At 39.6% G+C, this 15531-nt stretch overlaps 2 protein-coding genes across 2 annotated transcripts in view; both read left to right on the top strand.

Annotated features, from left to right (window-relative positions):
* LOC145438357 (transcobalamin-2-like) overlaps positions 1–15531 on the top strand; it is a 204357-nt gene that overhangs the window by 164828 nt on the left and 23998 nt on the right. The window lies entirely within an intron of this gene.
* Positions 1375–15360, top strand: LOC145437686 (uncharacterized). Its single transcript, XM_080314964.1, has 8 exons — positions 1375–1525; positions 5434–5672; positions 6245–6382; positions 6979–7150; positions 9681–9872; positions 11053–11204; positions 14507–14651; positions 15233–15360. The coding sequence occupies exons 1-8, from the start codon at positions 1456–1458 to the stop codon at positions 15259–15261; spliced, it is 1137 nt and encodes a 378-aa protein (XP_080171090.1). The 5' UTR covers positions 1375–1455; the 3' UTR covers positions 15262–15360.

The following is a 15531-nucleotide window of genomic DNA, read 5'->3' as shown; positions in this document are numbered from 1 at the left end:
ATGAAGTCTTGTTGAATTGCGCGGAGCGCGAAGAAAATGCCAAGATTAAATAAAATCTCTCGAAAATTCGGGAGTGAATTCGTAATTGCAATTTGCATGTCTACGGCGTCATTGCTGATAGTGACTACAGAGAGCACGGCGTCGTTCTGTCATGCCATGCTAAATTTGATCAGTTTTGGAAATAAATTACATTGTGTTGATTTATAGCCAAATTGAGGGCGAAACCGGGCAACCTATATTGCATCTAAGTTTGTCTTAGGCAGTGCAGTTCGCCAGCTATCAACAACAGCTACCTAGCGCACAGAGATTTAGGCTACTGCCAAAGCTACAAAGTAATGAATGACTTGCAAGTAGGAATTTCTCTAAATCTTCAAAGAATATCAAAAATTTGCTCAAATGAAGTTGAAGTCAGTGTATACTCCGTTGAGCGCGACTGCTGGAGTTTGAGTTAGTCAAGCTTTCTAGAATACGATTTAAGTTTAATCTTCAATAATCGTATCTTCAGAATGGTTGTGAAACACATGTTTAGTCACAATTTGTACAGACATTGACTAAATTGACAAATATTTCTCGCACCCCCCAGGTTGAGAACCCCTGGCCTGGAGTGTTCGATGTTGATCTTGTTAAAGCCGCGTCCCTTCTTCTACTAGTTCTTTCCATTCCTTGTGAGTGCTTTCTTTCGTCGGGCCTTCTTTCGGGGCTTCTTTGTCGCCGTAAGAACGGCAACGGCGGGTCCGTCAGATTGGTGGGCGCTTATCGTTATCACTACGCTATATCTATTACCACTACGCTATTCGTTTTCGCCTGCACCATCGAGACGCTTTGACTACGGAATAGTAATATAGTAATATAATATATATACATAATATATACTACAACTGCACCATTACAACTACATATTGGCTAAGGCTAGGTGCTGATTAGTATCGGTATCAGTTCATTCATAAATTCAGAACACCACTACTGCAATGTTATTGTTTATCTGCCTCAATAGCGTTGTAAGTTGTTATTGGGTAATATAGTTTCGCTGTCACAAACAGTAAATATACATTTAGGCCTATTATTACTTTTATTGCGAATAGAGAATTACACTCAACCACGTGTGTTACGAAACCCGGCCTGCATATATACTAACAGTCAACATATAATTTTCGACTGTATCATTTATTCAGTGACTTTTTCTATTGCGTCCGGCCACCCTGTAAAACAATTACACTATTCCAGTATCAGCGATATTTGTCGCTAAACGATTGTACAATGTCCAGTATACTATACAATGAACCGATTTCATGGTGACTTAGTGTTTTCTCTACGTGCGCACATTAGGATTGCAATCAAAAGGTCGGAAATAACATGCGGAAATGAAGAAGTGAAGACATTTTTTCTCGAAAAATTGGCATAAATATCACGAATCAAGCGTCTTTCACATCACAGTAGCCGCACGCAAATAGCACCATGAAAACGATTCATTTGCTAATAATCGCTTTGCTGGGAGCGTTGACTGCAGCACAGAAAAAGAGGTTAGGTAAGTATATTTTTATATATCATTGTTAATTGGGGCGTGTATAGGTGACAATTTTGTCAGTTTCAAACCACAATTATCACTTAATTCATACAGTCAATCAGACAAGTGCACATAGGCCTAGTCACTCGTACCATTTTAAGGTAGATTTTGCAGATTCCAATTAACCGCTAATCGTCAGGTTACTTGTATTCTCATATGATGAGCCGAAATGTAGGCCTACATCAAATTAGTTCCCATTTTAGTCAACTGCACTGCAATTAATAGCGCTGCAAAACCACTACACACGAGGCGTGCTGATCAAGATATGCTCTTCCAGAAATGTATGGCAGCCAATACATTCCGCCAAAATTCGTGAAGTATTGTATGACGTGACTTGCTGCCGTTAGCTAAACCTCAGGAATGTTTGATTGTGTTGTCACAAAGGGGAGTGATATCGCTGATACCTGTTAGGCAGGTATAGACAACGCTATTTACTAACAAATAAAAATACCTCGTTAACGTCACGCGACCACCAAATCGTATTATTGCGGCGTAGATTTGACATGCTGAATTATCGGAGTCGAGGTGCGAATGTTGTTATGTGACCCGCGTATAGTTAATGAGATGGAAAACGGTATTTTTACTTAAGCATGTTTACATGCTAGATTTAGCGATACCTTGTTGGATCTACCTGCGGTTAAACAAGAACTTACTTGTTTAATTCATCCGTCTGGACACGAAATGAATTATACTATATACGAACGAACTGTACTATATAGTATACCCAGCTATATTTGATCACACATGTAGCTTTTTTAGCTACAGACTGTGCCCGTTGGTTTATTCATCACTATTACCTTATTAATTTGACTCTGCTGTACATGAGAAGACATGCACCACTACTGTACTGTCATCAATGAGTAGCATGTAACTGCGGGCCATGGTATTCTAAAATCATTAAATTTATTGTCCCAATTTTTTGCGATTGCCTTTCAATCATTTGCTTTATAGCTCATCATGGCGTAATTCTTCGCGTCGACTCATGGATTTATCGCGCTTTAGTGCAGTGTTCATTATTGGCTTTGCATTTATGCAAGATATAGGTCAGGGGTGGGCAAACTACGGCCCGCGGGCCGCATGCGGCCCTTCACACCGTTCTGTGCGGCCCGCAAGAGTCTAAAGAAACTTATAAAAAATATTGATAAAATCCGCACTGAAAATCGAATACTGCAGGGACTTGAATAAACTTTTTCTTGGTAAATTTCACCGTAATAATTCTAAGGCAGTGGTTCTCAAACAGGGGGAACACTCCTCTTAGGGGCGTGAAAGCATCTGAAGGGGGGCGCGAAGCTGAGCTCAACTGGAAAAAATTTCGCGCTCCACGTGATTTACATTCCATTCATAATTATAGCTCTGTATTTAGTCTGTATTTCATATTTCTCATCCACAGTCGAAACAGTCCGTTAGGTTTGCTAGCATCATAGTTGCGTTTTGTGATATGACAATAAGGGGGGGGGCAGAAAATATTTTACCATCATGAGGGGGGGCGTGTCTTAAAAAGTTTGAGAACCACTGTTCTAACGTAAATACTTCCTATATTATTTTTCATGTTACATATCTGCCGCGACAGCTCGATCTCACGGCCCACGCAGTTTGAAAGGTTTCAACTGCTAAACATCATCGCAATCCTAAACGAGATCGCATGACATAATTCAGATCACGAGTGTGATTTCAGATTGGCCTCTCCAGTTTTAAATTATTTCAGTGACGTGCTTATAAAAAACTTACGATTCGCGCGTGTATTAGGTAAATTCGTTTTCTGAATGCGTAGAATTAGGGTATTTGTATTTTATCCACATATAGTAGAAGCGTGTTTGAAGCTAACATGGTTATGATGCTGTCAGCATTCTGTGTCCTGGAACTGAACCAAAAGTTGAATAGTTTATAATCCCAATTTTATATAGTGCGGCCCGCGAATGGATTCAGATGTTGAATGCGGCCCGCGAGCTCAAAAGTTTGCCCATCCCTGGTATAGGTAAACGCAGTTCAATTTATGTGCGAGAGAGTGTATGAGAGGGAGAGAAAGAGAGAGATAGACAAAGAAGGAGAGAGAGAGAGGTGAATCTTTATCGTCCACAATGTTCACATTGCAAATTCACATCACATTACCATTACCATACGTTACCAATTACCATACGTCCTCCTTTAGGAGGATTTGTCCTTCTTTTTAAGGTTTTTGAAAATATCCTCCAAGGACGCCCAAATGTCCTCCTTTTTGAGATTTTGTCCTTTGTTTTGAGAATTCTGGTCAAATTTACTGTCAAATCGGAGTGAGATACCGTAAATCAGCTCCGGCGGGTATATCGGGAGATGAGCCAAAATGACATTTTTTTAGTCAACTACCTATAAACGTAAAGGAAAAAACTGTATTTTGGGCGCTGAGCGAGAATGTTGATCTTTTTTGTTAGTAAACCGACCACGAACTGAGAAAAAGTTACCATTTTCTCGAGATTTTTCTCCGGAATTCTGGGTTTGAAAATTTTGAAAAAGTGTCCTCCTTTACCAATTCTAAAATATGGTAACCCTAACATATAACAAAAATGAAAATGCAACACTGTCAAATGCAAAAGTAGACGGGAGGCTCGATATGATAAAGTCGACAAAAACGAGCCGCCCCGGGCTCACGACTCAAAAAACGCGGGAACAAAAAGAACAAGACACAGCATCATGGAGCAATTAGGAATTAAATAGAGCCATTGTAAATACAATTTAGCGGTAGTTGGAAATCAGAGAATCAAAGCATTGTTTAATGAACGCACAATAGTCTAAATCAGGAATGAGTTTAAGTCTATGTAGTATAAAAACATGCAACCACTAGAGTAGTGGTTCTCAACCTTTTTGTCTTCGCGGACCCCTTTTGAACCGTCAAGGACCCCCGCGGGCCGCTTAAGGTTTAGAGCCAATCTAGCTCAATTATCGTGCAACCGTCATATGTCTTGTGCAAATATTAATTGTAAACTAGTGATAAACAGCAGCAAAATGTTTTTTCTTCAAAATAACATCATACTATGCATGTAGAAATTGGGTAGACTTTTATTTGAAAGCGATATCTGTAGCAGTGTAGCTGCCAATCCGCGTCTTCGATTTGATATGAACGAATGCCGAAACTCCATTTCCGCCAATAAATGTGAATGTGGCGAATATAATAATAACGCGGAACGCTTGCGACGAGACATTTGGGTATGATCGCAATATATATGGCAACAAAATTGAGAAACATATTTTTCAATAAACATACAACGTCCAGCCTAGTCGTTTCTATCAAGCAACACATCTTTATTAAGTTACCGTAATATTGGTTATGTATATCACAGGGGAAAATGGGTTTTGCAAACATTTCGAAGTCTCCCGGATTGACCTGTACGACTTGTACTTTTATATTTTACCACAAGTCCCAACAAAATGTGCATTCTGTTGATGTGAGTACTGGAGTTTTAGTTGCGATGAAGTGAAACTGCCTCGTGATTTCCCTAATTTAAAGAAATACAAATTAGGTTATTATCCATTTGCAAATTTAGAGGCTCCGGGGACCCCCTGAAAATACTTCGCGGACCCCTAGGGGTACGGGGACGCCCGGTTGAGAACCGCTGCACTAGAGTGAGAAGGGCAAGTAGGCGTAATCTACTCTGAGTACTACGTTACTGACTAGTTTGACTACCTATGTAGCCTACATAATTATGTTGTAAGTTACATATGACGAAGTATATGTATCGTAATGTTGTATTTATTTTAGTAAGTTCTGCTAGTAGCCTATGGGAAACTAATATTGAAGAAGTAGCCAACATCGTTTTTGACCACCTCTGGGGGTTTCAATATGTATCACGCGAATCGCTAACACCCGATAAGGATCGAAAAACTCCTCATTGCAGGACCCTCGCCAGTCTGCACTCAGCTCAACACGAAACGGGCCGTTTGCGTCCCGGGCAAAGGCGGTTGCTTCGGACGCGTCAACGGGGTGTCGTATCTCGTCGAAGATGTCTTTCCGAGAGGCTTTGTGGTCCGGTGGAAGACGCACCGCGCTGCAAAATGCTATTTCGTGCAAGTTTTGAGAGGATACACGTCGTTCCCGGTGAAGACGTATCCGTGCGTGACAGGCACTTCGTTAAAGGTGAACTTTCGTGTTAATTATATGTCTGTAGATTTCGGTTACTGATAGCAAATCCCTTCCGGGGTTTTAAAGCGTAGACAGTAATCAATTTTGGTGATAATGCATATACTTATTACTTTGTTGTTAAACCTTCGTGATATTATGGCTTAACGATACGCGACTAATAATTCGTTGCAATTAACTACTGAATAGTATATTCACATAAAAATATACCCGAATATTTACGGCTGACACTCGGTGACACTGCGATGACACGATTGTTGATATGCAACTTTCTTTTCATTGCTTGACGAGTGTCAGCCGAAAATGTTTATTTAATTTATTTCAATATGAATTGTATATGCTATTCTATTGTATACTGACGAAGTTCAAGAGTCAAATAGTCCGTTTGAATACATCTATTTTCTGAATTGAATATCGGTTACTAAATTCGTGTAGACTAAATTGAGATCTGTGGAAGCCTATGCCTTGTTAAAATAACTAGTATATATTCATCCATTCGCGTTTTCCCAACGTCAGTCGCAATATAAATTCTACGAAATAATTGGATGTACCGATAATTTTTGTTTTAGGTAACCGGACTTGCACCATGGACCATGTACGGCGTGCAAGTGAGTCTTGTCAATAGGTGGTGCCGAAGAGGACCTCCGAACAAAGAAAAGCTACTTATAAAGACGAATTGGGATGAGACTTATGTCTTCAAACGACCGGTAATCTCTTGATTTTACAGCATATAGTCATGGCGAGCATTGCTCACCGAAAGCGATATTTTCCTTTAGTTTAAACGTGCGCTCTCCGGCACTATGTTTCTTTTGTGTCTTCAAATTTACCACAAAAATGACAATATATATAATATACATTTATAATATACACCGATACTGCTCAAGTAGAACTGAAGATAACATTTTACCCCCATGTAAACAAAGTGGCGTGGTCCAATGCAGGTTTGACAAGTTTTCACTTGAGTATCGATAAAGAGCAGCTTACAGCCAAGCACTCACATGAGAGTTGGCAAGAAGGCTACTTTCTAAATCATATATAATCTCTCCCTTGCAAATGCAAATGACCAGGTGCTGCGAAAACTTATAATTCGAAAACCACTCTCGATGGTTTCGATTCTTTGGTAATAAAGTCACTCATAACAACAACAAATCAAATCATTACTCTCTCGGATAGCTCTTGAAATTATATTATAAACTAGAACGCCAAACAAAGTATAGCGGTGATTCTGCACCCGAGTACACAAAAGTTAACACTATATGATCGCAGCTGATTTTGAACTATCGATAGCTTTTCGTTTCTACAGCAAGCCCAGATAATAACAGCCACGCCAAAGCCAGGACAGTGTGGTAGGCGACGTTTTACTTGTCACACGAGCAAGTGGAAGCGAAAGGGAAGATATGAATGCGTGTGGAACAAGAAATGGTGCGATAAAACCTCAGATTGCGCGGATGGAAGTGACGAGAGGGGCTGTCCAGGTGAGCAACGCGCAGACTCTTTTGCGTAAATTTGTTGGCGATAAATGAAGAGTCAGCTCTTACTCGACTTTGGAAACGAAATTACCACCCACATAGTTCAGTGACAAACTTAAAACTTGTTACAGCGGTCGATACTAACACTTATCGTTCCAAATGTCATGACCGATCTCGGTATAGAACATCGTCAAAATCAATGGAGACCAATACCGGCTTTTGAGAAAAATCTGTTTGCTTTACTATGTACATGATAGATCAGCACACACTGAACTTCGGAAACGGAATTACTACCATTATCTTTAAGTAGCAAGCCTGAAACTTGAAGCAGTGTTAAATACTACCTTCACGACATATCATACCAAGTTTCAAGAAATATCATGGTGCGAAACACCGTCAAAATCGACCTATTCCAGCAAAGGTCGACTCAACGCATATTACGGTAACCGAGTTCAGATATAGATACGATTGTTACATCACACCTTAGGGGCGAGCAAGCATATTTGCCCCGGTTGCTCGGCCATTTTACGAATAGGAGAGAGTAAATCACCGTTTCTTTATTGTGCGCGGCTTTGAGAGAATAGATAGTGAAAGCTTGTTATGAGCGCTACCGGGGCAAGCCCCGGCTAGGCATTCACAAAGCGAAAACACAGAAGAGAATTCGATTTTCGCAGAGACTTCGCTATGTATGGGCGTTTGCAAGCGAAAGCACAAGAAGAACGCGGGTTTCGCTGTGATCTCGGTATATATTGATTGCTGTGCGTCTATAAATGGTTAAATTGTTATTGAACAGAATTTTAGGTGGGGCAATGCCCCAGTTGCCCTATAGGACGAGCCGCCACTGGCAGACTGTATAGTTTTAACTAAGCATGGTCGTTTGGATCACGCAAAGTATAGGCCTAGTCATTAGGTCCGGGCAAACTCAAATCCGTGAGCTATTCGATTAGGCTTCGAGTCGAATATTGGAGTATCAGTCATTATGAACTCGTAACAGTTGAACGACGCGGAAAGTTCAAATATGAACCTTTTATGCGACCACAAAATATACAATGCCACTTCTAAATCACATTAAAAATACTTCGGTATTTCTTCGACCATACCTATTTCGTCGCACTTTGTGACAATGCTGCGGGTTGATCACGAGTCCACAGATATGCCATTTTCACCAATGCTCATACAGAACTGTAGGCTACTACATGTTTCGTATGCTGCGATACGGCCAATCGAAGTTTACAGCGTTGGGAAAATGACATTGTAGATGTATTTCTATTGGATGCTTTAATTCAGGGGTGTCAAACTCAAATTGCGTCGCGGGCCGGATTCAAACCTTCAAATCGCCCGCGGGCCGGATCAGTCGATGTTTCCATTATAGCCTATCTCATGCCCTTGCTTTTCACTTGAATACTTTATTACTAAGCTTATATAGATAACTATAATAGTATAATTAGGCCTACATTGCACCCCGGATCATAGTGGGTTTCATTCTATCAATCAGCAACACCTTTATTCGCGAACAATCGAAAAGGCAAATACGATGCTTGGCTGGTTGAATGCATGCAGTTTATGAACCTCTAAAACAGTGGCACTTACGACGATATAAGTTGGCACTTGGCATATTTCCACGCTCACCGTGCTTCAGCCGTGATCTGGCCTTAGCCCGGCGCATGGGTTGTGAGGAAAACATATTTAATTGTAGCCACATATACGTTGGAATGCATTTTTTATTATTGTTATATCTCGCTTCTGGTTTCTCTGTATTCCGTGGACCTGTCGAGGCGGAAGTGACACAGCAGTGCAACCACAGAAATTTGAATGTGTACCAAATATAATGTCCATGTAAACTACCTATAACGGTCCCGTATTGGCGTTTCCGCTTCTGTGAATAACTACTTCTTTTTCTTTCATTTTTCCATAAAACCCTAAACTCAGTGTGCACTTTTTTCCTTCTCGAAATTGGGTGTCAATGTCGCCGAATCGGGGGGCTATAATGTGGCCACGGAAATTGAAGATGCTCGACATTTGCTGTCTTGAAGGATTGTGTAATGGAAGTATCTACTATAAAAAATAAATAAAAAACTTGAACATTTTATACACATGTGCTGGATATTATAAGCATTTTTCAATTTACTCGGAATTGCTTCGCGGGCCGTATGTTTGACACCCCTGCTTTAATTCTTTGCAGCGACGAGCTTATAATTTCAGTAGGCCTACTCAAAAACATAATATCTCAAAACTCGACTCGAATCATTATCATAATATTAGTAGTATTGTGAAAAGTGATAGTGGCGCTTATCTGCCATAACAGATTTGTACGCCACGGTCGGTAATTACCTTCTGGTATAAGTTACTTCAATACATAATTTAGCTTTTACTATATACGGGTCAAAATCAAAGTAGCCTAATCTATCACACGATGTCACAAACTCGGCAATGGGGGTAGCTCATGCAAGACTAAGAGGTTATAAGATGTGCCCAATTCCAAGTCTTGGTCATTCACAATCCCCCCTTGACAAATTTGTTACTTTTTTCCGTACAGGAGGCTGCAAGGAGATCGACGTAAACTTCAAAAACGGAAATTACTCTTGCACCAGATTCGGGTCCCCCAGCAGTTTCTGTATGTTCGACTGTAATTCGGGATACGTCGCGGAAGGTTCCAGGTCCATGTTTTGCCCCAGAGCGAACGGTCCAACTGCCGGGAAGTGGTCGGCTGAGATTCCGACTTGCAAGCGTGAGTGACATTACTGAATCGGTTCGTTTGTATTAGCCATGTCCAACTGTTTTCAATTGATCCTTGGACCTACGAAAGTTATGGATCTATGGCACACACTATAGTATAAAGATATTTCCAGATATTTCCAGTTTTTTCGAGAGAGAAAGAGAGATATGATATTCTTTTTCGCCTGCACCATCGAGATGCTTTGACGACGGAGTTGCGATACGGCCCCATGAGGTCATCTGTAGTCTGCGTCCCCGTTTTTTTTCTCCTCCATGCTATCCGTGATTGCTGAGCGCCTAGCTGCGGATACCAATTTTCGAGTCTTTGGTATGACCCGGCCGGGGATCGAACCCACGACCCACCGCTCGAGAAGCTGGACGCATAACCATTACACTATCTCGCTCGGCTTCAGCCATTCCTAGTCTTATCTAATCAGCAAAACACTGCGCAGCAATAATTACAATTCTAATCTGATTTTGAAAAGCTGAAAATCTTCCGGTTAAGTTCAAGTCTAATTGATAAATCATACTTGGTCGTTGCCACGTCTTCCTATCTGTTCATTATTGTGCATCGTGTCTTGTGTATTGTGCTGTATACATTATGTGTAATAATCCTATGATAATAATATAAAATAAACGCCGACTATGATAATTAGTGTTGCTTTTCAAACAAACTGTGTTTTAAAACACTTTGATTAAAACATGTTTTAAACAGTTTTTAAAAATGGCCTTTTTAAAAAAACTAAATTGTGTTTCTTTCAAGTTGTAAAAGTATACCATAATTGTGTAAATACTTTCCAAAAAACATGCTGTATGAGCCCACGGACAATTACCACCCGATATAGCCGACGTTATCGATATTGGATGGTTGGAACCATCACAATAGTCGGTTCAGCATTAATAGTACAGATATTACGTCCAAGGAGCTATATTTACCCTACATTTTCAATTGTTAATGTCAATCCACCATGGCGTCACAATTGAATATTCGTGACGTCATGGCATAAAAAAAAACATGCTTTAAATTAGGGCCTTGTATTAAACATGTTTGTTTTAAATTGCTTTTTGTTTTAAATACAACCCTAATGATAATGATAATAATGATTATAACAGTCCTTCCCGCGTTAAATGTAAAGTTGTGTTTACGTGAGTAGAAAACGTATTTTCTTAACGTAGTCATATATTCGATTCAGTTCTGGCTACGAAATCATTGGAGATCATTCCCGAAGAGATCACCGACTCGTCTATTGCGGTTAAGTGGGAACCAGTCGAGTATGCAGCGAAATACGTTATAAATGCGGTACATCACGGTGTGAGCGAGGCGGAAGATGGCGGCGATGTCATGGTGCGAGAATATACTGTTTGTCTGTTTATATGCCTTTATCAACATCGACCCGGCCGTTAGTTGTCTCGCATGAGTAGCCTATGTACCAGACTTGGATAACTAGGTAATTTTAGTTGTATAATTAGTAGGGATGGTGTGAACGTGAGGTTCACGTTTGCGTTCTGTGTGTGAACCTGATAAATTTAGAGGTTCACGTTGACAAACAAACCTTGGTAGGTTCTGCACTGTGAACCTATTTCATATATTACAATTTTCACTTGATAATAACATCTTTGGTTGAAATTTATTGCATTTCAACTGCGGGCCACTCTATGCATGTCGATGGCAGCATAAAAAAATCAACACTAAACGAGCATGCACCTTGACAATCTCAAAACTTTTACTTGCTTTGTTACAAAAGTTTACTCGAAATATCCAGCTTTCCGTTTGTGAGTATTTAGTGACTCTCTGCTGTGAGCATGACCCGCAATCACACAACATCAATGGCGAAATACACTAAGTAAGTAGTCAGCGAATGGTGCTTATTCAACTAATCAATGAAATAGTTATCGTTGTCTGATGTAACAAACCTAGCAGACGTATGGGGTCAAGCTTGACTTTTTATGTTTATTTTCTCATAAAAGCCAAATATGTGAGATTGGGGTGTTGGCTACTGCTGTATAAATTGTTAATGGGGTGATATCGGTAGAGAAAACCGTTGTGCTCTCTGCTCAACATCAATACTCAGACGCCGAATACATTGTCCAGTCTGGCCTTGACCGTCAAAGCGTAAGCTTATATTCCCTTGCAAGTACTCGTCGGAACATAGTGATTTTATGGGATTATTATATCATTTGATTACGCCAGTTGATACATTTGGCGACGTTTAAAACGTCAATATGTACTTCAGTATTGTGGCATTATGGGGCCCGAGTCGTGCACAACTGTACGTACATTTATATAGGCTATCACTTCACTGAAATGTAGGGCTGGAATTAGTAAAATGACGTCACGTCACGTGACGTCATGAGGTTCACGTTCGCGTTCACACAGAACCTTTCAAAAAGGTTCGCGTTCACACGAACCTGAACCTTTGAGAGGTTCACACCATCTCTAATAATTAGATTAATTATAGCGAAATGCCGTTGATCTAATTTTAATCTAATTTGTGAAATATTTGTATGCTCTTAATTTTAATTCTAATACAATATCTGGTTTTCTTGAAAATGAACTGTACAGTGCGGAGCGAGCCAAGCTTGTAGCACAGAAATTCGTCATTCTCTTGCTTATCAGAATGAGCTCTGGTTTGATATCCACTGAACTCGATTCCATTTCGAATTTTCGCGAATTCAGTAATTCTAATTCTAATCCAATTTGAAAAACACTGTGTAGCTCTAATTCGAATTCTAATCCATTCTTAAAGATTACTGCGTCGCTGTAACTATATACTTCTATTCCAATTCGGAAAAATCTGCGTAGAGCTATATAATTCGAATTTTAGGGCGAAGATAATAAGGTTGGCTGATCCGGGAGAATGCTAATCATGCGATTAACAACTGCTAATCGGGACGCATTTTAGGCGGAGATAATAAAGTTTGCTGATCTGGAAGAATGCTAATCGCGTGATTAAATACTGCTAAAGTGCTAATCGCGACGCATAAAGTTGGAAAAGGTTACGCGCGACGGTTAGTCGAAGAGTCCCGAGTTTTCAATCAAGTGGCGTTATCTGTTGCATCATAATGCGAAAACGCGTTATGGGCTATCAGTTGTCAATTTGTTGAATGAAACATCAGCCTGCTGACAGCGATACTGCCACAGTAATAGATCGCATTATCATCATCGCAAAATGAAAGTCGTGTCCAATTCGTACGGAACAGCTAAGAAACGGATTATAGAATATTGATATCGCTCTGCAATGGCGGGTACATAATTCGTTGATTGTCTAGTGAAGTTATTACCTGGCGACAATCGGCACGGTCATTATCGGAAATATTTGTGCGTGGAATGGTACGCAGTGTACGCAGTTTTTATAGATAACATTTAACTAGGTATCTATAGTTTGTTCCGGTTTGTTAAATCATGAGATTAACACTAACTTTATGCGCTGCGATGAACCGGTTTCCTTAATCCTGGGTTGATAAATCCTGACGAACGCGATAATCAACTTTATTGCTAATCCAACTTTATTATTTCTGCCCTAATTAGTCTACTTTTGGAAAAATCTGTGTATAGCTATATAATTTTAATTCTAGTCTAATTTGGAAAAAAGTGTAGCTACAATTATAATGGTAATCTAATTTAGAAAAATCTGTGTAGCTATCATTGTAATTTATTATAATTTTGAAAATCTGAGAGTTTTCTAATTTCTCTGATTTGTACATCGTAAATTCGTGCATTGATTCACAGTCGCTTAGTCAGGTTAATCGCCGCTTCAACGTCAACGCAATAACGGTAGATTCTTTGCCTCGTTCTATATCCCGATACCGCCTGTTATGATCTGAATGCATCCAATTTATTCCGTTTCCGCCATTATTCATGTACAATGTTATTGGCCGTGGCGCAAAAGGCCGTCAGGCGATAAGCGCCATTATTTATGTTTAATAAACAACAACAACAACAATATCCCGACCAAGCAAGTTTAAATGACAGATAATTATGATGTCCTCGTGTTAACGGCCTTGGCAAGGATAGCAATTTGGGACAGGCAAAATTATTTCAGCAATAAAATAACCAATTGAGATGTCAGAGTGTGAAATATGTGAGTCCAAAAGTCTGGAATGTAAGAGCGCCTTTCGCCCCTGGCTATGCCAGTTCTCGAGTGCGTTCAGCAACAGCTATTGTTATAATTACCAGATGTTTTTCGTCATGAAAAAATGATGTCTTTATTGAATGGTCACGCAACGGGTGCGTCTAAAATACCAACAACAAAACGCGCACGTTTTTGCACACTTGGACAACTACATAATTCTGGCTATGTCTAATTGGACTAATTAGAGCGAAATGCCGCTAATATAATTTTAATCCAATTTCTGACTTGTCTTTGTGCTCTAATTTTAATCATAATCTAATTTCTGGTTTTCCCGAAACTTTACCGGATAACTGTGTAGTGCATACCGAGTCAAGTTTGGTGTACATGCATTTGTCATCCTCGTGTTTATGAAAATAAACTTGAATTTGATATGAACCTAACTTTATTTTTGTTCTGTTTCTTTCTTATTCAGAATTCAATTTCCAGTGTTTTGCAAAATCAGTAAATTCTAGAATTCTAATCTAATTTGAAAAGGCTGCAATTTCCTCGTTGTCAAACTCTTTTCACTTTGCAGTCGTCCAAGACAGTAAACGCCACGGAATGCTGCACAGGCGTCGTATCAGGACTGATCCCTGATACTGAGTACGAAGTTGCAATATACGGTATCGAAGATGATGGCACTACGGGAATGGGATCTTCTGTGGTATTCGTACGAACAGGTACGATTGTTGAACTACAATTCTTTACTAATTGCTGACGATTACCGCTGACGAGTGTCCGCCGAAAATATTTGGGTTCATTTCAATATGAATATACAATTCAATTGTAAATATAGCTCCTTTGACGAAATAGCCTTCCAATCCCTGTCATATACGGACCAAAAATATCTTTAACTAGGACTACATCGTCTCACAGAATGTTTAAGTTCGGCGGTCATCATCAGAACATTCATTCTGTAGCAATGATCTATATCTACGTAGTATAGCTGTTGAACCGACTATTTCGAGGGTTCTATAACCATCCCATATCGTGTACGTCGGCTATATCGGGTGGTAATCGTCGTCCGTAGACTCATACAACATATTTTGAAAATTATTTACACAATTATGGCATAATTATACAACTTTTAAATTTTTTTGAAGAAGGTCTTTGTTTAAAACACTGTTTAAAACATGTTTTAAAACAAAGTGTTTTAAAGAACCATTTGTTTTAAATGCAACCCAATCTATTGGCCTATTGTAAACGGCCATCGCAATCCAGGAGCCTAAAATTTACGAAAGCCGTCTTATTATTATTTCAGAATTGCAGGATGGGTCTTCGAAAGAATGAATGTCGGCGATAGTTTAAAGACTGTGCTACGCAGTTGCTTACGTTTCTGTGGACTTACAGTTCTGCGTTGTTTTTTTCGAATGCATGTATTTTATCAAACTCGTGTCGTTGTTGTTGTCGTTGTTAATTAAAAAAAAGATTTGGATCTTGTCGCATGAGGTTCTTTTTCCCCATAGTCATAAAATGCGCATTGTATATCCCATGAAAGGAGGCAGATGTATTCAACAGACCTGGACAGCTTGAAAATTTCCAGCTCTTCAAAATTTGACT

The sequence above is a fragment of the Botryllus schlosseri genome, chromosome 4 (assembly GCF_051294905.1).
Source record: "Botryllus schlosseri isolate E-star chromosome 4, Bs_hap1, whole genome shotgun sequence".
In the NCBI taxonomy this organism is placed as follows: Eukaryota; Metazoa; Chordata; class Ascidiacea; order Stolidobranchia; family Styelidae; genus Botryllus; species Botryllus schlosseri.
The sequence above is the reverse complement of the archived record's forward strand: the minus strand, read 5'-3'. Positions and strand labels throughout refer to the sequence as shown.

Coding starts and splice junctions, on each gene's coding strand:
- LOC145437686 (XM_080314964.1), top strand. CDS start 1,456: ATGAAAACGATTCATTTGCTAATAATCGCTTTGCTGGGAGCGTTGACT. Junction 6,383..6,978: donor CTTATGTCTTCAAACGACCG/GTAATCTCTTGA, acceptor TCGTTTCTACAG/CAAGCCCAGATAATAACAGC. Junction 11,205..14,506: donor AAGATGGCGGCGATGTCATG/GTGCGAGAATAT, acceptor TTCACTTTGCAG/TCGTCCAAGACAGTAAACGC.